At 32.5% G+C, this 27,171-nt stretch overlaps 1 protein-coding gene across 2 annotated transcripts; it reads left to right on the forward strand.

Annotated features, from left to right (window-relative positions):
- The first annotated feature begins 330 nt into the window (after window positions 1-330).
- Window positions 331-18,328, forward strand: LOC132929454 (protein gooseberry-like). Of its 2 annotated transcripts, XM_060994811.1 has the most exons (9): window positions 332-909; window positions 2,248-2,551; window positions 4,527-4,565; window positions 6,381-6,496; window positions 9,956-10,152; window positions 11,170-11,407; window positions 11,795-12,060; window positions 13,915-14,125; window positions 15,488-18,328. In XM_060994811.1, the coding sequence occupies exons 1-9, from the start codon at window positions 852-854 to the stop codon at window positions 15,766-15,768; spliced, it is 1,710 nt and encodes a 569-aa protein (XP_060850794.1). In that variant the 5' UTR covers window positions 332-851; the 3' UTR covers window positions 15,769-18,328. The 2 variants fall into 2 exon arrangements, with proteins under 2 accessions (XP_060850795.1, XP_060850794.1); XM_060994812.1 differs by lacking the exon at window positions 4,527-4,565 and having other exon boundaries at window positions 331-909.
- Window positions 18,329-27,171: the final 8,843 nt, after the last annotated feature.

A 27,171-nucleotide genomic window follows, 5' to 3' on the forward strand; every position in this document is an offset into this window, starting at 1 on the left:
AATATAGGTATACCGCCTAGCTCTCGCGTGTTATACGTCATGATGTATTATTATAATAATATAATATTATTTTGTATACACACCGCGGGTTAACATACGGATATACGACGGTGGTCGCGGTAACCGTTGACGCGCGGTGGGGGTATGTACTTCGCGGGTGGGTAAAAAATAAAAATTAATAAAAATAATAAAACCCGCCAGAAACGGGGGAAAATCTCACACTCCGCGCTCCGGCGGCGGGCTGCCATTGGTCGGCGGCGGCGGACGGACGGCGAACACTATACACGCCCCCGTGGGCACGAGCCGCACGCCCTACACCGCCGGTGCGTCGGCACACGGGATCCAGTCTTGTTCGGGACACCAATGCGGCGGCGTTTCGTGCGTTCGGTACAATAATAATAATAATATAATATCTCGTCGTACACACCGATATTACACACTTACTCTTCGATACCCGGGTATACGGTCGTCGTCGACATACCATAAACGCACATCACGGAGAGAAAATAATATCGTCCGACTACGATTCCTGTCGCCGCGTTTCGTGTTATATTTACTATACAATATTGGAAATACGCGTACCGTAATACATTTTTTTTTATTATTGACATCGCCGCATGGTATACATCCCGCGAGTGTATACAGACATATTATTTTGTTTTCAAAATTTTATACATTATTGTGTGTTTTTTTTAAAAACAATATCGCGTTGTTCGTTACTAGTTGTTTTTTTTTTGTTCCGATATAATATTTCCTCAAACCTATACGTACAAATAAGACATTCGTTATTAGTTCCGTTTTTCGATGTTCATCCGCTTTACAAACGTTTCTCACTGTAAGGTTACGAAAATATGACGGTTACCAATTACGGCATGATGAGGCCCTGTTTTACCGGATACCCATTTCAAGGCAAGTACTATTATATATTATGCACATTATATTATAAACATTATGCTATAAAATACCTATTCGCTAGCTGCTATACTCATGCGAGTGAATATAATTAATAAATATTATATAATATAGATCGCGGTAGAAAAATCGAACGAAATCAATCTATATTTTCTATGATGGTACCTGACAATCTATACCACATAAAAAAATCTAATCTAACCTATAGTGATACACATTAAAACATCCGTCGCTCTATATGTTATATTTTATAATTTATATTAATTATTCTGCAGTATATGACTTCATATTATACCTAAACTCATCATCTGAGCTCGTTAAACTATAGTTTTCCTTGTATATTGTAACAGGTTCAGGGTGGGATTATAATTCAGTGTAAAAATAGGGTTTAAATAAATGCTTCTAGAACGGTTCACATATATTTTAAAACAACTGTAAAATATATAACATGTTTTGCAGTTCATAATGTATAACATTTAAAGACGAAATTGTAATAAAAATATTATTATATTTTTCCAAGCCCTTATTATGACAGAAAGCCGTTTTACAGCAAGTTCCAGTATGTATTATTCCAGGTCAATGTGACCTGAGGTTGCTCAAATATTTACTACAGATAACTTAGGTTATAGCTATAATAATAACTACATCACTATTCTATAGCCTGGGTAAATAACAGTGTTGTTGGATAGAAATCAACTGTCAAGAATCAAATACAATAAAAATTAAAAGCTTTATAGAATAATTATCTGGAATTTATTTTAGACTTTTCAAAATAAGTATAGGTAGAAGTACTCGTACGTATACTTACCCAAGAATAATATTGAACATTACACGGATTTCATATAAATCCACATTGAAATCCGTTTAAAACTCTTGCTGATCGTGAATAAGTGAAATGTATAAAACGACTTATAATAAATGTTTCAATGATTCATGGTTATATTATTATGTATTACAATTGTAGATACGTCAGAAAATATATTCATAGTTTATACACACCGTGTCATGTCGACATGCATGCAAATACGGTTAAATTGAAGACACGACACGCGAAGTGTGCAGTATAAACCCAAATAGTTTCAAATGTTTTAGTTTATCGTAAAAAACCACTAATGGAACTTGCCTCTGATATATTATATTATATACCATTTACCCCTTGCCTATATATAAACTAAGTTTCTCCGAGATCCCTAAATCGACTTAGAACGCACCTAGATAATGTATAATACATGTGATGCAATATTAATTATTTTACTTACAATAATATATACCTATGTATAAGTACCTATATTATGTCATCCCGTTATTTACCACTTGTGTATGATGTGTCTACAGGCCAGGGCCGGGTGAACCAGTTAGGTGGCGTGTTCATTAACGGCCGGCCTTTGCCCAACCACATCCGGCTGAAGATTGTCGAAATGGCTGCGGCTGGTGTACGACCATGCGTCATATCTAGACAGCTTCGCGTGTCACACGGATGTGTATCCAAGATTCTGAACCGCTACCAAGAGACGGGTAGCATCCGACCGGGCGTGATTGGCGGCAGCAAGCCTAGAGTCGCAACGCCAGACGTGGAGCGTCGAATCGAGGAGTATAAGACGGAAAATCCCGGAATTTTCAGCTGGGAAATACGCGACAGGTACCTTACATAATATATTATAAATTGATAAATACTTTTATTACTTAGTACATAATATAATAGTATAACCTGCACTATTTGAATATAATATTATAAAAGTACCTATATGTATAACGTATATACAATATACGCATTATACATATTTTGTATATGTATATGATATAAATGTACATCTTTCTATGGTACACCAACGGCATCAAATATATGATGTATTACTATAACTACTACTTACCTGCGATATATCACACTCGTGATATGCCTAATTCCAAAAAATATAATATGTCGGCATCGTGTTAATCTTGGTCCAAAATCGACAATCCAAATTACTGTTAGAATAAATATTTATATTCAGCTATTTGTGCCTAAAACTGTACGCTGTTTGAAATTTTATGGCAGAATTAAAAATAATTCAAAAGCTAAATTTTGTTTTAGTTAACTTATATATATTCATATGTGTATTTCATATTTGTGCTTAATAGAGTTTTTGTATAATATGACGAAGTAAATATAAATATATATGCTTGATGTTATTGTTCTGCTATATTTTCTCGATTAATACCTATAATTCGATTTAGATAAGAGATACCTACACCCTATAATTTAATATACATACGCACAAATTGTTAAATTCTGCAATTTTTTTAAGCATACTTAAAATATATCTTTACTTTTGTCTATATACAGAGTATAATAAATTATATCCTGTATATCGATTTACGTTTATTTGGTCTCTCCCACAACAGTATGTATTCGTATTATTTGTACATCGACTATTATTTGGTATACCAACCGATAATAGATATTTCAACACAAAACACATTTAAATAAGTTTGGTATACATAGGTACTATTAATTTTTCCAAAGATGTTATATAATAATAATTATACCTATAGCCTAACTTATAGCAAACCGTGCCAAATACCTATATAATATTAGGTAATATATTTTTATACTATTCATCGAGAATTAAAAATTATTGATTATCTATTGCATATAACTTATAAGATAATATAACAATATATAAATATTGTGACCACAGATATTACACATACCATACAAAATAACTTCCTAATAAGTTATGTAGTTCAATCAAGTGTACCTAACTGTTAAAGATAATTTTGAAAATGACATAAATTACCTACGTAAAAGATAAACTTAAAAATATATTTTTAAATAAAAAATTAAAACTTTTAATTGTACATTAGTATATATTTATGATTATTTTTAAATAGTTTTAATATAGCATTTATCTCATTTGCGTTTAAATAATTATGAAATTTTTCATTATTTTATATCCCTTTTACACACATAACATATCATAGTAATTTTAAGGAGCCAATAACTTATTAATAATACCATCATCGTCTAATCAAAATTAGTCTACATTGCAGAGGCAACAACAATAGCATATAAAAAATTTTATAATAGACAAATATTATATGATAAATGAATACTTTCAAACGGCATATGGCTAATGACAATATTATATTTCTAGCAGCCTTTTCTATAGGGTACACATGTACCTATTTACCTTTTGAACGTACAGTTATAATAAAAACGACGATAAATTAATAAATATGTGAACTGTACGCCCATTGAACCAAATCGTTTAATTTTTATTATTATTATGACTTGTACAGTGGTAGGCACCGCACAAATTTTTGGATATAAAATAAACGCGATGACAGTGTAATATAAATAAAATATTAGGTGTACCTATATTACATATATTACCTCGCCGGCCGAAATTGTATTGTCTTTATTGCTTTCTCCGGAGGATTTTAATCAACCTCTCGAATAATATGTACTAATACATTTATACCAAAAAAATGTTAAGGGCATAACCTTTATAGATAGTCTTCGGATCCGTATTATTGTGTTTTAAGTATAATTTGTGTTATTAAGTTTTTAAGTGATTTCTTTGCTGTATTTCAAATTGAATAAAGCTCTAAGAATGATCCCGTTTTTGTTTCAGAAATGACAATGAGCCCGCCCAATATCACGATAATAAAAGGTTAGTGTTTACGTATTTCTCTTAAAATTTCAAACGGAACTCTTTTTCTTGTATAAAAGAAAATAAAACTACACAGCAATGATTTTGGTTTATTAGTTTTAAAATTTATTATTATGTATGTTCTATATAAAAGGGACGCGTGCTCCGTGGTTTTTTTCCCAAACAAGACATAAAATCCACGTACTATGTATGTATACTTAATACAATCATCAGTTGTCAATGGGATGTTTTTTTCTTTTATAATATAGGGTCAAGACTTTTTACCCTTGCTGCACCCTTTAAACATCAATTTTCAACTCACTGAAGGGCATTCAAATTTATTGACTCTAAACTGGCTCGCTTCTATACTATTATGTAGGATTGCTGCCGCTACATATATATACAATGTATATACCTACATACTATACATATTTGGTGTACAGAGCCATAAATAACGGTTTCAGAATATGACCTTTGGATCCTTTTTCTTTTTTTTTGTCACTATTCAACTTCGATTTTTTTTCTCTCAATCGTATTGTTAGGTAGTCCAGTATGTGTGCACTGCTTGGTTATTTCATGCTTGTTAAGACGTCCTACAACAATAAAATTCCGTACATAAATTAATGGTTTCTTAAAGTAGGCTGAAATTTATTTCTACACTTGTCAACTACTTAAACATAAAAACTGACCGTCCGTCGGTTATAATATTATGTGTATATAGATATGATGTGTATATAATATAAATGCATGTATATAATACCTTAAGTGTCTTAAAATTCCAGCCCCTCGTAGGCAATATGAAAATTGTTAGCTTATGAAAAAAATACAACTTTACTTATAGAATAATATTTAATTCGTGATACATGCAGTAGTATATAGATACTTCTTGTTCATAGTTTTGTGGAATAAAACATATCTATCATACTTCCCGTAATAAGATTACATGTATTGCAGTGTACAAACACCTTTTCGAATACAGCGCAAATTATTCTCATTACATAACGTTACAAATGTCCACTTGGTCTATTGTTTTCCTCTTTTGTCGGTTGTGCAATCCAATTGTTTTCGATTATTACGCAATTATTCAACGTTATTATCATAATGTAATAATATAATACATTGTGACACGTCTGTATGCGTATACATAAGATATATATCGAACCCCTCTCTTCCGGACATCGTTATTATTTCTTATTTTTACAATACACCCGAGTATGTCCTTATTTTGTGGATTTTTTTATTTCAAAACAGTTTTCTACCGGTATTATAATACTACCACAGTAGGGGGATGTTACCGTTTCATTTTTTTTCTGTTTTTTTGAATTCATTCCTTTCGTTTTTATTATTACGTATTTGTTATTATTTATTATTACTATTTTTTTTTATTTCTGAACAAAAAGATAAATACAGTACTGCCGTTCTTCCAAACACGGTAGGAGGGCTTTTGCATGGATTTTATTTAGAACCTTATTTATAGGTATAGTCGAAGTAAATTGTATTTTCAGAACGTTTTATCAACTCTCCATGGAGTATTGCACTGCAGCCTATATAGCTATTATATGCACCTATATACGGCAGTGCAGGTATATATATATATATATATATGACTTAATACTTAAATCAATATTTCTACATAATATCCATCGACACTAGTGAATAATCGAGAGTACGTGGGTGTGAATAAGATGATAAAATAAAGTATTTAAAATACACACCAATATAGTTTCACCTGGGAAAAAATACGCGTCTTAATATATAATTAATAATACCTTATTATACTGTGCAATAAATCGTGGTATCAATAATTTCTCTATATTATTTTCTCTATTGTTATAGATTGATTAGAGAAGGATTGTGTGATCGAGGAAGCGCTCCGTCTATTAGTGCAATATCAAGGCTTTTAAGGGGCCACGATGGGGATGATTCGGCTTCAGAGAAAAAAGTTAGCGACGGTAAGTTTATTTGAACTTTCAAAAAATATATACAATATACATACGCAATACGTATACTTAATACGCAATATACATGTTATTTCTATTATGGTAACTACAGCTACAATAAATGTACATGTTTATATTGTAATTATATTTAAGGTATAAATCAAGTATGGGATACAAAACTCTTGAAGACAAAAATATTTCATAATGCCCTTAACAAATTATAACTAATGCGTATACGATCATGTAAATCAGACGTGGGTTTAATAGATCATATTATTGATCACCTATTAAAAATTAATATCGTGATCGTCAAAAAAAAATCTACCAATTTTAAAATTCAAACAATTTAAATTATTCATAAATAAATTTTCATTTGGTAATATTAAATATTAAAACTTGAAATTGTGATATTAAAATGAAAGTTCAATAGTCCATTAATAATTATTCTTAGCTCATGAAGTTATTTTTTCAACTTGATACTTTTTCAAATCGTTAATATTGTGGCCGTGACAACACATTTGCGAAACATTTTTTTTTCTTTCTTAGTTCTCCTCTAATGAAGCGATAATAAAACAGTTTTTATTGTGTTTGGCATTCGTTCAGACGTATATATATATGAGTATGACTTTGATGGAATGGAAGCCGTATACTCTATTACTGCAGTATTCCGCCGTTAAACATTTATTATAATTCCAATATGTGAGCTAGGGATATTTAAATTGTCGTAGTAAAAAATTTTTTAGTGACCACGTCGCCATATAACCACGTAACAATAGCTTTTGAATGGTATTGAAAAGATAAGCCACACAAGTCGAAAACCTGATTGATATGAGATAATGGTTTCGTTTAAAACCATTAAAACATATTTTTTTTATTTATTCCTTCCAGTCGGTGGATTATATTGTACCTATATATTCTAACAGGTGAAAACTCAAAACCTATTACTTGAACAACAAGTATGAAATAGTGCTTATTATAAGATAGGTACATATTATAATATTGTTTTTAAAAATTGATTAAAACCGTTTGACGGAATTTTAACAAATCAATATGTTAAAATACTATTATTTTTAATTTAACATACATGTGTTTGAAATTCATAAATATAAAATCGAACAATCCCATGTGTGTTTGTTACATATACCTACCACGTATATTAAAATAAATGACGTACGACATTTAGATATGTATAATAATATAATAAGGGGAATCGATAAGATTATTTCCGTAAAACCTTTTATTTATAAATAATTTTTGATACTGAAATCTTATAACTCATCCATGGGTTAAAGATTGAACAAACCATAAAAATATAACATAAAACTTTTATAGTCTTGCACGACTTGCGTGGAAAAAGGTCAAATGCAGCTTTAAACAAAATTTTATCGAGTAGAAAATATTATAAATAAACACATCTTGCTTATAAGTGTACTTATTTACAAATTATGACAAAATATAACTATATAAGTATAATACTAGGTAATATTGTTCGATATCGATTTAGGTTTGGACATTATTATATCTGCAACGAGGCGGCATTATCAAAACCGAATGGCACGGCGGCGGCACGCACTTTGCCTCGGTATCACACACCGACACACCTGACGGTCGTTTACAAATTGTGTGTCGATACAGAATATCATCATATTATATAGATTTATAATACAATCATCGTCTCCGACTCGTATTCGCATCGCGAAAAACCGATTCTTGTACCGCAAACGTCATTAGTATACACTATATACATCCATATCCATGTACACAATATATAACAATAATATAATGATGATAATGATAATAATGCCAATAATGGTATATATAATATACCCGCCGCGACGACGTATAGCGTAGTTATTGTTATTTTAAAAACCATTACCCGGTTTTGGGTTTTGGCCGCCGCCGACGGTTCGTAAGCGCCTTCGACTCTGTGTGACCGCATGCCGCCGCAACGCCGCCAAAAACCCACAGCGAAGTTTTTTTTGCTAAATTATTATGAAAAATGATTTTTCGTCTCCCTCCGCCGCCCGTGACGTGCGACTAGTAACAGTGAGACCTGTAACAGTGCGCCGCCTTTTTTCTTTCCCATCTCATCTACACACACACACACACACATACACACGTAAGCACTAATAATGCATCACGAAAACACAATAAAACAAAAACAAGTGATCGCTGGTAAAATATATTCGTTGCCACCGCCGCCGCCGGTCGGTCTCTTTGTGTAACCCAATCGTTGCGGTCTGCCGAAATTACGTACTTCAGTCATCCGACACTTTCGAATCCTAAACTGTTGTGGTGTATGTGTGTGTTCGTCTCGGCATACGTTTAGTCGGATGGTATACTCACAATAATAATAATATATGTACAGTTGCTCAAAAACCCTTGCTCGTTTTGAATGATCTATATAACATGGTTATATTAATGCGTTCATTCCACGAAATTCGTTTTACTTGGGCGTTTCGTAAACATTTTTTTTTTACCTTTTTGTCATTAAAACAACTGATGTTATTTGAGGCTTCGTCATCGTAACATTAATAATAATTATGGTTTTTTCCTGGTTAGATTAAATTGTTACTTGATGATTTAACGATCAGCAACATTTATACTTCACACGTCGAAGACTATAGTCCGTGATTATTGTATAATATAATAAATTGCTATCCATTTAAATTTAATCCCTAATAACTATTATTTATTTATACACATATTTCTATTTTTTTTCTGTGTTTGAAATTTGGACATTCTTGTAAAATGAATTAATTATCGGTCATCGACTCGTCGTGCTGATTATAAATCGTTGATGATAGATACCTAATGGTAAAATATGTTTGATAGAGACTATCGATATAGGTATTTTTATATTAGGCGTTATTATATTGTAGCCACATAATTTATGTCTATATAAAATTCATTACAAAAAAATTAAATTCGAAATTGTTAAAACAAAATAGAAGCGTTTTATTCATTACTTTGGGCATTAAACAAAATGTAACGTCACTGTTTTTAGAATTGCAATTATATGCAATGTATATTTTTTATAGATAACGGTTAAGAATGTGTATGATTACTAAAATAATGTAATTTAATTTTAAAATGAATAATATTATTATTATTATAGTTACCTATTACATAAGTTGATGTCCAAGTAGGTAAAATTATTAAACCTAATCTGTAGCGATTTGCACTATTTTTATGAGTATTTCAAATACATATTGGAAACCATTTTAATAACAACACGCAACGTTAAATCTTAAAATTGAACACTCGAATTCTATTTCATATAATATTTGTTATCATAATGAATAATTTGTTATAATAATTGTATGCGACCTAAAATCGCTTTCTGTGTTATGGAACATATTAGATTCCACGTGGGTAAAAATAAAGGCGCTTGAATTTTTAATTTTTTTTCCTAATTTGTTCGATTTAAACAAAATTTCATTCTCATGCGTTACAATATATGTTATACAGGCAAAACTTCAGACGGTTCGGACTGCGATTCGGAACCGGGTATACCGCTAAAACGCAAACAGCGCCGCAGCAGAACCACGTTTACTGCGTTGCAGTTGGATGAGCTGGAAAAGGCGTTCGAGCGCACCCAGTACCCAGACATTTACACTAGAGAAGAGTTGGCTCAGCGCACCAAACTGACCGAAGCCAGAATACAGGTGATAATATACGAATTTATATATTACGAGTTAAGTAGAAAAATGGGCAATGTATAAAATGTTCTATGTAGGCGGACAATAAGTAAAATATGAAATTATATTTCAAGTTTAAATCAAAGATAAGTTATTAAGAAGTTTAACTTCAAAACTTTAAACTTTAAAGATAAAAATAGTTTTATAAATAGTATGAATATTTATACTGTATAATAGTTTATTGCACCAATTCGTGTAATCTTATGTAAAAACTTTAATTATTATATCTTTTCGTATTGAACAAAATGCGTGTTAACCGTTCCCCTATACTGCGGTCAATTTCCAACTCTTTACGCACTAAAGAAACGTTTAAAAATGTTCCTATATAGTACAATTTATTAGTTTAATTCGACATTAAATCGTTAAAATGATTTATGTATATCGGTGAATATAGTTAAGTTGTAGGATTTGTTTGTTTCTTTACAGTGCACGATGCTCCAAATTTATAGTCGACCAATAGCTACAATATATTAATCAATTTCTTTCAATGACAAATTTAAAAACAATATTTTAAAATGCATATTAAGACAATTTCTTAAACCTTAATTTTCAAAAATTTGTTCTCATATCTAAACCATTTTTTGAGAATTAATTTAATACGACTTGTATTCATCTTTATTTTTTTATTATAATTTATAAATTTATTGGGTATTTTAATTACATTTTGTCATGCATATATATTTATATTATTTTATAATATTATGTTTGTATAACTTGTAAGTCCTAATTATTATTAGTATGGTCGATATATCGATTTATTTTATAGTGTGCACAGCTGAAATTTAATTTCCTTCCTCCCCGTGTACCTATACTGATTTACCACCCATCATAATCGTTGTACACATAGGAAATTCAAATTCCTAATTGTTATCATTTTTTTAAATGTCTTCAACCAGTTCAACCGCTGTCTAAAAAATTATACTATAGTATTATATTAATGCAAACCCATATCATTGACAATGTGTGTGTATCGTTTCTCTGCAGGTATGGTTCAGCAATCGGCGCGCCAGACTAAGAAAGCAAATGTCTAGCAACACCGGAAGTTCCACGCCAGGTTCCGGTGGTTACGGCATGGGATTGGCCCTCGGGTACTCACCATCCGCTCAGCAACAACAGAACCAACAACAGTCGTCGGGCCCGAATTCGTCATCCACGCCAGCTTACATAATGTCACCGCAACAGTTGCACGAACCGTACAACACGACGCCGGACGCATACAAAGGTATGAGGAATCATGCATACTATAATTTCACTATTATAAAATATGTTTTCATTTATTTTATTACCCAATTCAATCTAAAGTGCGTTTGAAGAGCAAAAAAATTATCCCGAAATTATTGAAAAAAATATATTTAATTTCTTACATAGCTTTTATATAAACGCATTTTACGAGTTAAATAACTAATTAGTTGTGTATAGGTGTCTACTATAAAATTTGAATACGATTTTTGGGAAATTTGAAGCGTTCCTCGTGACAAAGTACATTACTTAATACTTAGTACATAGTTGGTCAATTGGAACTTGCATTACATACGATAATAATATACTTATTTGCCGGTTTATCATCGTTAGTTGTACTAATAAATTATTATTTTAAACATATGTATAGAAACTGACGACCATCATCATCAGCAGCAGCAGCAACAACAACAGCAACAGCAACAACAGCAGCAACAGATGATCAAGGACGAACATCAGCAAAACAACATGATGTACAGCGGTCTAGGTGCCACGTCATTAATCGACCACGACAACAGGCCTCATAGCAATATCAGCACCGAAGCAGCGACTGCCACGTCGTACATAGGAATCGCCGGTGGTACATATCCGACCACGCCGCTTTACACGTCCACATCGTCACTGCTAACTTCTCAAGTAAGTTTTCAGACTACCGTAATACCGTAGTATGATTCACATCACTCACCGATTCCATCGTGATCGTTTAGAAACTAAAAAAGGGGATGAATAATATAACATGTACATTCGGATCATATAAATACGAATTAAACCCTTTCGTAGTTCATATACGCTCATATTATGTCATTTTGTATGCGCACCGTTAGACGTTATAAAGTGTCTATACCATAATGTATAGATTAACTTTCATAAACAAGAAAGAGGTACCATCTTCATAATTATATCCACCCCAACTTTTATAGTTTTGTAAAACCATTTTTAAGAACTATATTATCCTTATATAAGTATATATACATTTTAATAACTCAGAAACTATTTGTTCTAATTTGTATTTAATTATATTAAAAAATTTAAAAAATCCCTGATTAATAATAATTAGTAGGAAAAAGGATGGTTCTCATTTAAAAAATAATTTGGTATCACCACACGTTTTAAATGGTAAAAACGAAAATATACTGTATATTTAGAAATTCCAATAATTAGAATACATTTATTTGAATGAATTATTTATTATCAGAGGAAAAAGTAGGACAGGCATACTTGGTAAATGGTGAATCGCTTTGCATATATAATATATATGATACATTATACAACATTCCGTCGTAGCTGGTTTCGTTTGTTGTAGGTATAGAAGCCAGAAGGTACCTAAAACAACTAAATTAATAAAAACAGTATAATGTCACAATTTCATCGGAACGTTCGATATAGGACTATAACATTACAATACTATTAATCTTCTCATATAATAGAACGGGACGCGCACGTGGTAACATTAATGATTTTCTTTCTGGAAAACGTATATTGCCGCCGCCGTCATGCTTATAAGTTATAATATTATTATGCACTCTCGTATACGTGCTATACACCTATATATATACACACGTAATAATACATTTTCATGATGCCCGACCGGTCACAGGCTGCGAGGACGTCGTAAAAAGGGTCTCGCGGTGACACCGTTTACCGGCGGGGTAGCTGAGTTATTTATAACCGTATATTATAATATATTATTATCGTGCTGCGGTGACGGACGCCCCCGCCGCTCGTGATATATATATATATACATAATATTATAACGTTATATATGCATTATCGTCGAGTATGGATCCGGTCTCGCCGTCACATAACATATAATATCTGTTTCGTATTATCATAATATAATATATGCATGTATATACGATCGTCGTCGTTAAATAAAATATATTGTTATTATTATTATAAATAACGCGATTCGACGATGTTACTACATTATCCCAATCACACAGGGTTGGGCGGGCTGGCAGTGTTTTCGATAGACCACGCCACCGCAGTATTAACTTCAGGTATCGTTAAACTATACCACGCCGGTATCCGGTATTAAGAATACCGTAGGTATACCATGATCCGGTAATAACCGATGTATCCGAAATTCCGGGCCAAATTTCCGGCCAGAGCAATCGTCGAAAATAACATATTTGTGTGAGTATTGTAATTGGAAAATAAAATATAGTCGACCACTTTTGCAAAAACGTATTTCATCGATGAACCTCTGATCTAAAACAGCGTACAGAACTAGAACCTTTTTTCCGCTCCATGTTCCTTTTTATTTTTGTAAAAGCTCTCGTCCCCTTCCACCGTGGTATTAAAAAATGTTACAAACTTAATTTTTAAAATAAGTATTATACATTTTTCCGGACACAAGTGTCAAGTATTAAAATTTGAAACCCCAGCAGTGTGACCTATATACAAATATACAATATATTCTATTCGGTTAACAATTATTATAGTAAATATAAAGTTTTTGTAATTATATTTAATCGTTTCGCCTTGCAGATGGGACAGTTGAACGGAAGCGGTCAGCTCTCGCAATTGCACATCGGTCCGGGCGGCGGCCATCACCAAGCCTCGTCGCCGAACTTGCTATCGGCCGCGTCGCAGTCCTATCAGATCGGTTCGGCGGCTGCCAACTCGGCTCCCACAATGATCACGCACCATCAGCTGTCTCCGGTGTCGGCCAACATCACACTCATGGGACAATCGAACGGTAAGTCAAAATATCAGTATACATCCATCACTCCTAAAGTCCTAACTGCGACCCTTATTCGGTTGAAGTGTATACGTGTGATGGGGAGCTATATAGGGTATATAATATGTCGTATACTCGGGGATGGATTCACCCTTATAACCGGCTGTTGGACTTAAATAGAGTACTCCTGTGGGTATAATAATATATATAATATGGACTTTTCTACTTTTCAACAAGTCCGATGCAGTTGACTGCGCTCGCGTATATTTTGTACCTTTCTTCTTTAGACGCACCATTTGATTTTATTATTTTTATAATACCTACCTTTTATTCGTTAATCGAAATAATATGTACTTACGTTAAATTATATAATTTAAACTTAAATATATTTATACTTAATTATTTATCTTATAAATTAAACTAAATTTCAATAGCCGTAAACACATACCTACGACAACGGGGTATAAAATATTATAATTACTGGTTTGGGTACAACTGCCACATCGCGCGCAATATGAAACAATTTGGAAATTGATATTTACCACGCGATTTTTGGTTGTATATTAACATTCACATATTATTATTATTATTATTATAATACGTTTTAAAATATTTTATTAGAAGTATCCAATTATTTTTATAATTAAATAAAATAAATTATTTTTGGTAAGTACGACATTTGTGGACGCATGCATCAAGTTTAATAACTGAATAATCATATAATATATGAGGGCGGGGCGTCGGGCGTACCAGACTGTACCAGTAGTAGTCGTCACAGTACTATTTTATTCCATGTATAAAACGCGAGTAGGAGCCCGTGGAGTATTATTTAATGATCATAAAATTCATAAACAATCTATTCGCGAGTTTTACTTTTTATAAGTGTGTGGTTTTTTTCCTGCTGGCACTTTATCAGATAGGTTTTTATGCCTATACATAATAGTAAAACAATTTGTGTGCAGTATATTGTGCATATTATATACTTAAGTTTAAAAATCGGATATCAATTCTGTATAGGTGCTTCAAAGTTTACAAGTGTGAGGTTTAGAATTTACTAAAATCTTAAAACACATAATTTTTGTGAAGAATAGTTTTCGCTTTTCACGAATGTTCTCATACAAGAAATTATTTTGGCCAATACATCACATTTATACCTCTTATATTCACTATTATTGCATATCACACGTATTCTTCGGGATATATTTACTTTTCATCTTTATCGTACAGTTGAAAAGGCTGGTAAAAGGAATAACAATTCGATGTGTGCATTATTTATCTGTGGGTTAGTGTAATATTTACGTCGTGTGGTTATATCATATCCGACTACGTCTATAATATCTTCATATACCTGTATACTGAAAGTTGGATTTTTGCAAACAGGAGCGAACGGTGGCGAAAGCCTGATCACGGTGTCGTCGTCCGAACTAGTGTCCATGCAGAGCCCGTCCAGCTGGTCGTCGCTGGCCAACCACCACGGAATCGGCATCGGCGGCGGAGGCGGCGTCGGCGGCCACCATCAGATGCCGCCCATGAACCCGACCCGGATAAGCCCGCAGCCCGCGCTCATACCGACTGCTTGCATGGGCGGTCAGATGAGTCCCACATCGGCTGCTTACTACCAGCCCCGGCAGACGCACCCGCCGTTCTACACGTGGTACTGATCTCTCGCTCCCTCCGGGTGATCCAACTTGCTCCGACGATTTTTCGCAGTTTTCTTCTATCCGGACGAAAATTTCCACCTGCCCACAACCCACCAGGTTTGCCTGCAAGTTGCGGTACACTGAACGTGTCCCGCATTGATATCGATACGTTCGCAGGTTTAAAAAAAATTGATTTTCTCAAGTCTCGTGCCGGTGCAGTTAAGTTCGTTGTACGACGAAGTGCGTCATCGTCGTAGGTTCCTATAAATGCGTACACACACCGATTACCGGCGCAGCATCATGTCGATTAAACATATGTAAATTATTATCGTTGACAGACGTCAGTCTGAAGTCCTGAAGGCGCTGCAGATTCGTCCTGGAAACGAGCGCACATAATATTATAGCCATATACCAATACTGATATAATATAGTAACGATTCATAAATAAAATATTATACGTACACAAACCAATAATATTATACAAATCGATTTTTTGAAAATCGGACGTGAACAGCAATACAAGATGAAAAAAACAGACTAGTGAACAAAATTACGGTCGTTTTTCCGCACTGCAACACACCCGCCATACAATTATTATCGTAATATCGTTTACAACATATCGGTTCATAAAAATGACTCGTGTTCTGCGTCGTGAATATTATAACTCATAAGTTATAACACATGGCACATGGTATTATTTTTTTTATTTGAACGTTGCGTGGCGGCCGCGCGGTCATTCGTCGAGAGGGACGTTTTCGTTTGATCAGAACTATATTATAAAATAATATTTTAAGATCTATTTATTATTATACCATAATAACGCACCGGATCGCGGTGACAATAATATAGTATTATATACGCTTATATATATTATATATAATATAGTATTGTATACCTACACTTATATATATATATTATATGATGCGATGACGATAACTCAAAAGTGCCACAATGCCACATTCCGAATTGTATGGTTGAAATTATTTGCTCTGCGTACGGCTTAAGGGATGCGACTTATAATGCACTTATAGGTACCTACTATACAATGTACGAAACACACAATGTAATATAATAATAATACCATGACACGACGTGCACACCTATGTATACGTGTGTAATATCATAGGAATGATATTATTATTATGTATACTGTTGCGGGTACGATTATTGTTGTCGGTAGTCGGTTTTCAGAAATAATACAAGTTCAATGCCAGTCGCCAGTGATCGTCGTCCCTTGGCGGAGTGTGCGGCGGCGGGGTGTGATCGAGTGAAAGAAACAAAAAAAAAAATAAACAAAAAACAACCGTTATCGTTTTGATAGGTCTTCCGGTCAAGTATGCGGAGTTTATGTGTGTTTGTATAGGTATTATAAATTGTGTACAACATCGGTACGTACAATACGATTGTATGTAGTAGGTAGTTAACATGTGGTAAACGTCACGAATTCTTTCATCTCACTCGCCCACCCGCCCACGACAGCGCATAGTGAACGGGACTCTCTCTCTTGCGAAACGTACTCGTGTCGTACCTCACTCGCTAGCTGACCATATACGTCATGATAAAATGATATATTTAATTTATGGCCGGAGGTTACAAGAAAAATCGAGTTGTATTATTACAATGACTACTATACCTGCGCAGCTTGTCGGCTTTACTATGTATATATAATATAATATATAATGTAACATAAAAATACATGTGTGAATTTGTTTCTATATATATATATATGTTTAAGTCTCAAACTTTAACATGATAATTATTGTAAAATGATATATACCTATATGTATATAGCGTTTAATTTTCTTGTTGGGTAGTCCAAGTAATTTTTTTGTATGTTCCTTTTATTCATTATACTTTGTACATAAAAAATTTTTTGAGCGCAAACTGTTGACGCTGTGAGGCAATTAGACCCGATTCCTATTTTTTGTTTTTACATTTTTGTATTTAATTACCGCTTTAAAATTAAAACGCGATTACAATTATTATATAATATAGTAATATTAAAACGATACCTGTATGTGTACACTATTGTCTATTACCTACTAAAAATTCATTCCGGTGACGCGATATTTACAGTAAAGTCAAACAAAAATCATTTATATTATGCATAGGTATGTTGATGGATAAAAACATTAAAAACTAATAAAAATATCGATTTATATTGCCCACATGATGATATTGTATTTGTATTGTATAACATATTATTATAAATATTATGCATAATATTATAATGTATTTGTATTGTATATTTTTGTTTCAAACTATTCCGTTTGTATGTGTTCTGTGTAAATATACGCGCGTTTATCGAACGGTTCGTTCTTATACTTCAACACCGGTACACTACGCAGATTTTAATGTATTGTTAATTTTGTTGATTTTAGCTAATTTTGTACCTTGTAAGCAGGCGTCACGCGTTTTCGTCCTACGTTTAATTATATTTTTTGTCTATAAAATCTTTCATTTCACCCATCTCTCTTTTATTTTTAGTTACGTATTTTGTTTTCTCCTGTATACCTTATACTTAATTATAATAATATAATATACACGATGACTAATAAATTGTAAATTTTACAGTCTTAAACATTTTCGTTTTTAATTACAACCATGTCATATGTGTGTATACTAATATACATTCTGCACAACAATTAGACTTTAATCTTGAGTATGATCAGACCGTTTATAATATGTTTGCTATATACATTTATAAATATACATTATTATATTATACGATAGGTACACGTAATTCACTCGTTCATCCACGATGAGTCGCACTCGTATACAGCCATCACAATTGTGCGTGTATAAATACCTACGTTGAAAAAACGATTAGTATATCCAATCCCTTTAACACACCGTTTGCTGCCATCAAGGCTATTTCAGCATGTTGACCATTTAGGCCAGAGCATTTTATTTTTTTAAAACATATTTTCTTAATGATTCTCGGTCATAAATCTTACTTGATATCACTGCGTATAAGCAGATGACATTTATTTTCATCTGTATTTATGATAATATGTTATATCCCTCGGTATAATAGGTATTGCTTTTGAAGGGTTAAATAAATTAAAGAAAAAAATGTATTTAAACTGTAAAGTATTTAACTTCATTCACAGATATAAATAAAATAAATTTAATACGTTATAATAAAATAAATACTGGTTTTTAATTTTCATAACATAAAATATAATAATATTATACCTTTTTTAATAATAAAACAATTGTTTCATTTTATTTCAACTAATAACAAAAGATTTAAAATATGTTAATAATTATTAAATAAAATTTTAACTGTTTAGTTGACAACTTTAATAGTCAGTTCTAACATTTTCAAATTAGATAGTATAGCATAAATATCATAAATCTTCTATAAGACTTATTATTTATTAATGATCATATATTTTTTCTAAAAGAAAGAAACTAAAGGTATTTCTACAAATATCTATAAAAAAAAACATGTGTGAGATTGTGAGATTGTCTACCACAGCAACGCGATATTAAATTCCGTGTTTAAATTTATATCCGTAAACAAATTCCCTATTGAAAAAAGAAACGTCGTAATTTCCAAAATTCTATTCTAAAATTTCAAATTTCAATTGTTCATATACGTAAATTGATCACGACTACGAGGGATACTCCGTGGACTACGCAATGTATGTGTTGATTAAATTAATTTTAGAATCTACATCATAGGCGTGCGCACGGGGCCAGGGTTCCGGGTGTGTCTGGGCACCCCCCGACATGTAATTGGGGCCCTTAAATTTAAGTCCTATAGCATTTATATGGGTCCGTATTTTAACTAATGTTACTAGAATAAAAATGATATTTTTTCTAAAATATGTTGTAAAAAATTATGTTTTAGGATAAAAAAAATAATACAACAAAAATATTTTAAATTTGCGTGGTAAAACTTATTATGATTATAACAGCTAGATGTTATTGACTACAAAAGTAAAAATAATAAATAAAATATATTGCAATTATCTTAAAAATAGATTTTAGATCCAACTATCTATTGAAATATTATATAACTTGGTACTAGTAATACTACTGATTAATATGTGATATAATTTAAGTAATGTTTATTCAGGCATTATAATTTATTAAAATATTTACATGTCTTGTTAAGAGAGGGCCCGAAAAAATTGTAGGCACCCCCGAAATTCAGGTCTGCGCACGCCTATGACCTACATTATAGTATTATAGTGAAGTAGATGAAATATTATAGTATTTTAATATATAACAGTAATGAATGATCCTGTAAAACCTAAGATAATGTTCAATCATCATACACAAACTACTAAATTTTTAGACGCAAGACACTTGAAGCAATTAAAGAATAATCTAAAGTCTTTAGGCACCAAAAACAAGTATGTACCTAAATAAATATGATTATGTGTATGTGTCCGTATAAACTATGAAATCTTTTTTAAGCTTTTAATCGGTTTAAGTTATATAGGCATATAGATATAGATATAGATATAGATATTTTGGGAACGTGCTCGGTTGTGACTGCCCTGTAAAATACTGTTAATGCAAAATGTATAATTTTGAAAATGCATGAATGGTGGTTACGCCCTTAAGTCAATTGGATCATTCGATAAAGGTATGAGGGGACGTGAGTTTATACACACTTCAATTTGTACCAGTACGGTATACATTTCGTCATATTATGTTAAATTAATATTTGCAACTGTCCTATTTAAATGCTGTTTTACTGACTTCACTGCAGCCTCCCACAAGCCCCCGAAATACGGTGCCCGTGGTGGAATAAAATGCCACGTTATAGAATTTCCGTTCAGAAATGATTGAACCTTTTCCTTATGTTCCTGGGAATCCCATACATTTTTTAACTCTTCGAGTCGTTTATTTGCTCCTACGAAATTTGTAGCATTGTTGGAATAAATGTGTTGGCATATTTCTCGGCGTAAAATAAATCACTTTAATGCCGCAGCAATGAAACCATCAGTAGTTAAATCATATACTAATTCTATATGTATAGCCTTAGTGCTAAATTCTAAAACAAATAAAAATACATATATATGCTTTACTGCATTGCTGCATTTCTTCTGTGGCTAGGTTTTATATATACCGGACCCGCATTTTACCCCAAATGTCTCAAAACACCTACTAGGTTGTTCTACTCTGTGTTTGGGCAGATTACCCATCATTGGTTTTACAATCGCCGGTTTTAATTTAAAATTGTTATTTTATAAATATTTTATAACTCGTGTATTTAGAATATTACTTTTATAGTTTTATATAGTATTTCCACGTTATTGACTATATTATAAAATCTTATAAAAATGACCAAGCTTCCCCTTATGCGCACTACCTTATGTATAGGTGATGTCCACTTACCTTATACTTTACTGCTTTCCTGCTGCAGTCCTTGAATTTGATCTCCTCTTCTTTACTGAATGCACTTCACCCGCGTTAACACAATTTTACTTTAATTATTATTTTACATCCGGTTCGTTAGGACCATTTAATGTTTGATTGTTTGTGGACTGTATAATAAATTTTTACGCTGAGTGTAAATTAAAAATTAAATAATTGTGTTTATTGTATAACTTTACAATATTATTTGGCGGCGAGTGTCAGCTTGTTTTACTGCACGTTAATGATTGGCAGAAAACGATGAACTGAACTTACAATGCGATACCGCGATCGCGTATCGACGATATCTTAATCAAAAGCCTTAGCTATATTGGATTTATCCCAAACACAAGTTTTTCAATAAAGTTCAAAGAATATTGCCATATAAACACATTTTTGGAATGCAATAGTTATTTTATAAAGGTAATGAACTTATGATAAATTTCGAGTTATATACAGCTGTTAATTTTTGTCATTTGGATCAATTAAAATTTAAAAATTTATATCAAAATTAAAAATATCAACCTGTTCTCATATTTTAGAATCAAAATTCAATGATTCAAAATTACAAAGAAACATATATAGCTCTATCAAAACAACAAGTGCCATTTAAAATAAAATAAAATATTGTATTTTCGATTTTTTATCCCCATGTGTGTGTATTCATACATTGTATCATTTATAAGATTTTGAGTACTGCGACGAGGTTGTTAGTAGTTGAAATATTTTAATTTATAAAATTTCACTAAAAAAACCTATATTAAACGCAATACATGAATTCTTAGACCCTATATTTACGTGTACCTAGAGTATATTATAGGTACCTAACTATATAATGCTAGGCAAGGTTTTAGCCAGAAAAAACTTGGGAGAGGAGAAGATTAAAGTAATCAACATTTTTATTCACTACTATAACTACAATAAGATAAAGAATTATTTTGATATAGGTAAGAAAAAAAATTGTCAATCAAAAAATGTGCTAAAATTGTGAATTTCATTAGTTTAATATACAATTTATGTATGCAAATGTACAGGAAATTGAATCACTATCTACGACCTACAGAATAATCAACGATTTGGAATCAGCGCAAGCAGAACACCGTCGACCGAAACAAGTCAGGTTCGCAGACAAGGAGTACGTGAACATCGTCGAGTTCGTCCGGCTAGTCTCCGAAATCGTTTCAGTTCATATTTTGAACGCAGTGTGTAGCGGCCGCGAAGACTCACCAAAAGCCGACGACGACAGCGGCCTAGCCAAACGGCTATTGGAAGAGATTTCGAGCCGATTCGGGGCCGCCGACAGAGGTACATCGGAACACCACACTCACGGCGATCACGGTCGTTGGGCATGGCGAACGCCGTGGCTGAAATGTTGTCTGCAGCTAAAGCGACAGGTGGTTTGCCAGGAGTAGAGCACGCCGTAAAGACGACCGCGTTGAGTGCCAAAGCCGAAGCTGAGCGACGACGTCGTGGGGCTTTGGCGGCGCGATTGTTGGTTACCGGTAAACTCAACTACGACTATTGCGACAGCGGCAAATCAAATTCACGGGAAAAATCTAAAATCTCGAGGACAAAAAACAGGGACGCTGCTATGGAAAAATCGAAAGCCTCAAGAACGAAAAACGGTGGAGCTACTGTGGAAAAATTGAAAACCTCAAGGACGAAAAATGGTGACGCTATAGAAGAAAAACCAAAAATCACCGGGACGAAAAACGGTGACGCTGATGTGGAAAAATCGAAAAACTCGGGAATAAGAAATAGTGACGCTATAGTAAAAAAACCAAAAATCACCAGGACGAAAAACGGCGGAACTACTTTGGATAAATCGAAAACCTTGAGGACGAAAAACGGTGACACTGTTGTGGAAAAATCGAAAAACTCGGGAATAAGAAATGGTGACGCTGTAGTAGAAAAACCAAAAATCACCGGGACGAAAAACGGCGGAACTACTTTAGATAAATCGAAAACCTCGAAGACAAAAAACGGTGACGCTGTTGTGGAAAAATCGAAAAACTCGGGAATAAGAAATGTTGACGCTGTAGTAAAAAAACCAAAAATCACCGGGACGAAAAACGGTGGAGCTACTGAGGAAAAATCGAAAACGTTGAGGACGAAAAACGATGACGCTGATGTAGAAAAATCGAAAAACTCAGGAATAAGAAATGGTGACACTGTAGTAAAAAAACAAAAAATCACCGGGACGAAAAACGGCGGAACTACTGAGGAAAAATCGAAAACGTTGAGGACGAAAAACGATGACGCTGATGTAGAAAAATCGAAAAACTCAGGAATAAGAAATGGTGACACTGTAGTAAAAAAACAAAAAATCACCGGGACGAAAAACGGCGGAACTACTTTAGATAAATCGAAAACCTCGAAGACAAAAAACGGTGACGCTGTTGTGGAAAAATCGAAAAACTCGGGAATAAGAAATGTTGACGCTGTAGTAAAAAAGCCAAAAATCACCGGGACGAAAAACGGTGGAGCTACTGAGGAAAAATCGAAAACTTCGAGAATGAAAACCGATTACGCTGTCGTGGAAAAACCAAAAAACACACGGACTGGAAATGACGTCGGCAAACCTGGGAGGGGCGGGAAGATGAATAACTTAATAACGCCACCGTCGGAAACACTGATCGATTACCATGAAGATGCTTCGATAACGGCCGCCCTCGACGGGATAAACGAACCGATCGAAACGAAGAGGACGGCAGTAGAGACCATCAGCGGCCTCCGTGCACCTGTAGACGAACGAGACGACGGCGGTGGCAAAACCGCATTAAACCCGGGCACCAGAAAAGATCTTGATTTTGATGAACAAGTTCCGGTAAAAACCAACGGAGATCTGGTAGAAAGTAAACGGGATCAGGTCGAAAACAGAGCAGATAAGCCTAAAATCGTGGCGTACAATGCCAAAACCGGAGAAGGTAATGCCGAAACCGGACAGAACAATGTCGAAACTAGACGTAACCGTGTCGATGAGCGGAACCAGGAAAAAACCGGACATAAAACGACTAAGTCGATGGTAGCGAACGGGGCTGATAGTTGCGATACGGATGATATTTACAATGACGACGGTGATATATACAAGCTACGTAAAACTTGTGTTTTGGGCCTATCAGGTCAATGCCAAAATCAAGTGAGTAACAAGTTTTATTTCATATAATTTAATTTATTATTTTATTATCTAGAGCACTAATGGAGCACTACGTTGTCGTTTATTATACTGTCTATACTTACTTTTTATAAAATAGTCTGTGGCCTTTTTGATTCTCCTATCAGTAATAATAACACTCAGAATAGGTAGTTTTTCGGTGAAATATCACTGAAAAAAACAACCTATTAATAGTTTGAAAATAATTATTTGTGTTTTGCCAAAAAGATGTTTGTCAAACCAAAATTAACTTTAAAATCTTAATGATAAATAATATTGCATGTTTATTTGATAAGCAATAAGTTAATTATTCTATGGTAAAATTTAATGAGGGGGAGAGGGGAGTAAAATGGGCAAATGCTCAAAATGTCAAATATTTTGTAGCGACAATAAAATATAATAAATAATAGCGTTTGCTTAAAATATATTGATGGCTACGAAGTACAAAGCAAAACCTCGCGAGCTAAAAAGCAAAAAATTTAACCTTGAACCAACAGTCAACACCCGTGTGTTTTTACAAGAATCGATGACTTTCATACCTTACCATATTTAAGAAGACGTGTATTCTTATTTCTTAGTCTTACTCTCTTACTTATTAATACAATCGTATAATATAAATTTATCATAACAAGTTTAACACCTATCAAACAAAACAAAGTAATTACGAAACTAAATAGTTAACTCGATTATAAGTTATAACACCGTGTAGTTGATTCTGGTTCGACTACGAAAAAGTAGTTTTGCCAAGTAAATCGTTTTTAAGGGGCAAAACATTGGCTATAAAAATACACACCTGACCTTCAATATACAGTGCCTTACGCCTTACTGGATGTCATAATTTCGTTACGCGTTACAAATAAGGATAATAATTATCATATATTATTATTGATGTCAGACGTCAGTGAATCTAGGAAAAAAATAGCCCCGTACCAGATTAATTTCGTTATTTTATTATGATTTAGTATTTACATTATTAAATATTTAAATATATAATCATTACATTTATCTATGAAACACTTCTTTAGCATATCTATAAGTATATATAGCTGCAATCTGCATTTAACATTGTCGATAATTGTCATTTACACCTACCTAGCACCTACATAATTTAAAAAAATTTTGAGGATAAAAATTTAAAATATTTGTGATTTATCATTATTATTTATTTATAATTATAAACTATTATTATTATTAAAAATAAATAATTTAAATTATATACAAATGACAATTATTTTATTTTTTTAATTATGTAAGTACAAATGACAAATGGCAGTTTTTGACAATGTTAAATGCAGACTGCAGCTATACATTTAGATATGTTAAAGAAGTGTTACATAGATGAATGTAATGATTATATTTAATTATGTAAATCATAATAAAATAACAAATAATGTATTTAATTGATACCTATGGCGCTTTTTTTCTCCGAATACCACGTCAGTATGTCACAATGCTTTATTATTGTCTTAAGAATAAGAATAAACTTCAGTATTTTATTATGGCTTCCTTATGATTTAGTATTTGACATATAAATATAATATTTAATCTTCGCCCTACGGACTATGATTATAAAAGAAACACTAGATTTGTATAGGTACTATTATAATATTATCATATTATAAATTATAATAGAGCGTTAAGATTCTCCAATTTAAATTCAATCCTGAACAAATTGTTTTGTAAAAACCTTTTCAGATACTTATTAAAATAATATATAACTATGATTTATTTGTTCTTATAGCACACCAGTCTCTATCAAGCTAAAAAAATATGTAGTAAATATGAAATAACAAATCTTACCAAAGAAGAATATTGTAAAAATACATTTAGAAAGTAATAGATCATACAAAATCAAATGTATATTTGTGTTGTTACTCATTACTTGTTAATGTAGGTACCTACTATTTGACAAAATTTTAGAGATTTAAACAAAGAACATAAATTATTTTTATAACATAATTTTATTTTCAAATATTAAATGATGGCATTTAAATTTATGAATTTACGATTTTAGGCTGTACCTAACTATAATTAATATTATTGATAAATGTACATAACCTATGAAACTATACCACTATTCGTATAACATAGGCATCAGTGCATCAACCATGGTTTTTATAATTTTCCTTATCCATCAATGTCAAGACTACCAAATGTTGGAACATGTTTTAAGCAAATAATTTTGTTTGAACCTTTTTAAACGTAACGTTTAAAAATAAACATAACATTTTATCATAAATTTTTAAGAAATACACAATTTGTTAACAGCAATACAGTCATATACAACCATGGTGTAGATTATAGATAATTTAAGAATGTTACTTTATAGCTTATAATTATAAAATGTTTAAATTAACAGAGTATTTACTATTTAGAGTAGAAAAAACTATTTTTTTCAACCCCAAGTCTACTACTAGCTGAGTTAAAATAGTAGAAGAGCTGAAAATATCTAGGTTGATTCACTGACGTCAACTCAATATCTATAGTCAGTACTAAGAGGGGAAGGCAGCCCTATGTATGACGGACCGGTTTGTCACGTTTGATGATTCTACTTCAGCTGAAACATGGTAGATATAGGACCCTAACAATGAAAGCCATTCAACAACACAAATGAAATATAGGCCGCCAAGTAACAAACGGCTGGATGAAACACAAATAAATGTTAAGATAATATCTTAAAAATATATTAGTAATATTTTTAGACAAATCACCACTTCATGATTTAGACAATCATTTTAAGATATTTGATTAAAATCAAGATAAATCCTGTATCAAAATTGTTTAATAATAACAGTAGTGAGAATCTGTATCTCTAGATCAGAAATCTTATTGAGAGGATAACACGAGTAGATTTATAATTGGAATACTTACAAATTACAAGATATAGGACAACA

This window comes from Rhopalosiphum padi, chromosome 4 (assembly GCF_020882245.1).
Source record: "Rhopalosiphum padi isolate XX-2018 chromosome 4, ASM2088224v1, whole genome shotgun sequence".
NCBI classification, from domain to species: domain Eukaryota; kingdom Metazoa; phylum Arthropoda; class Insecta; order Hemiptera; family Aphididae; genus Rhopalosiphum; species Rhopalosiphum padi.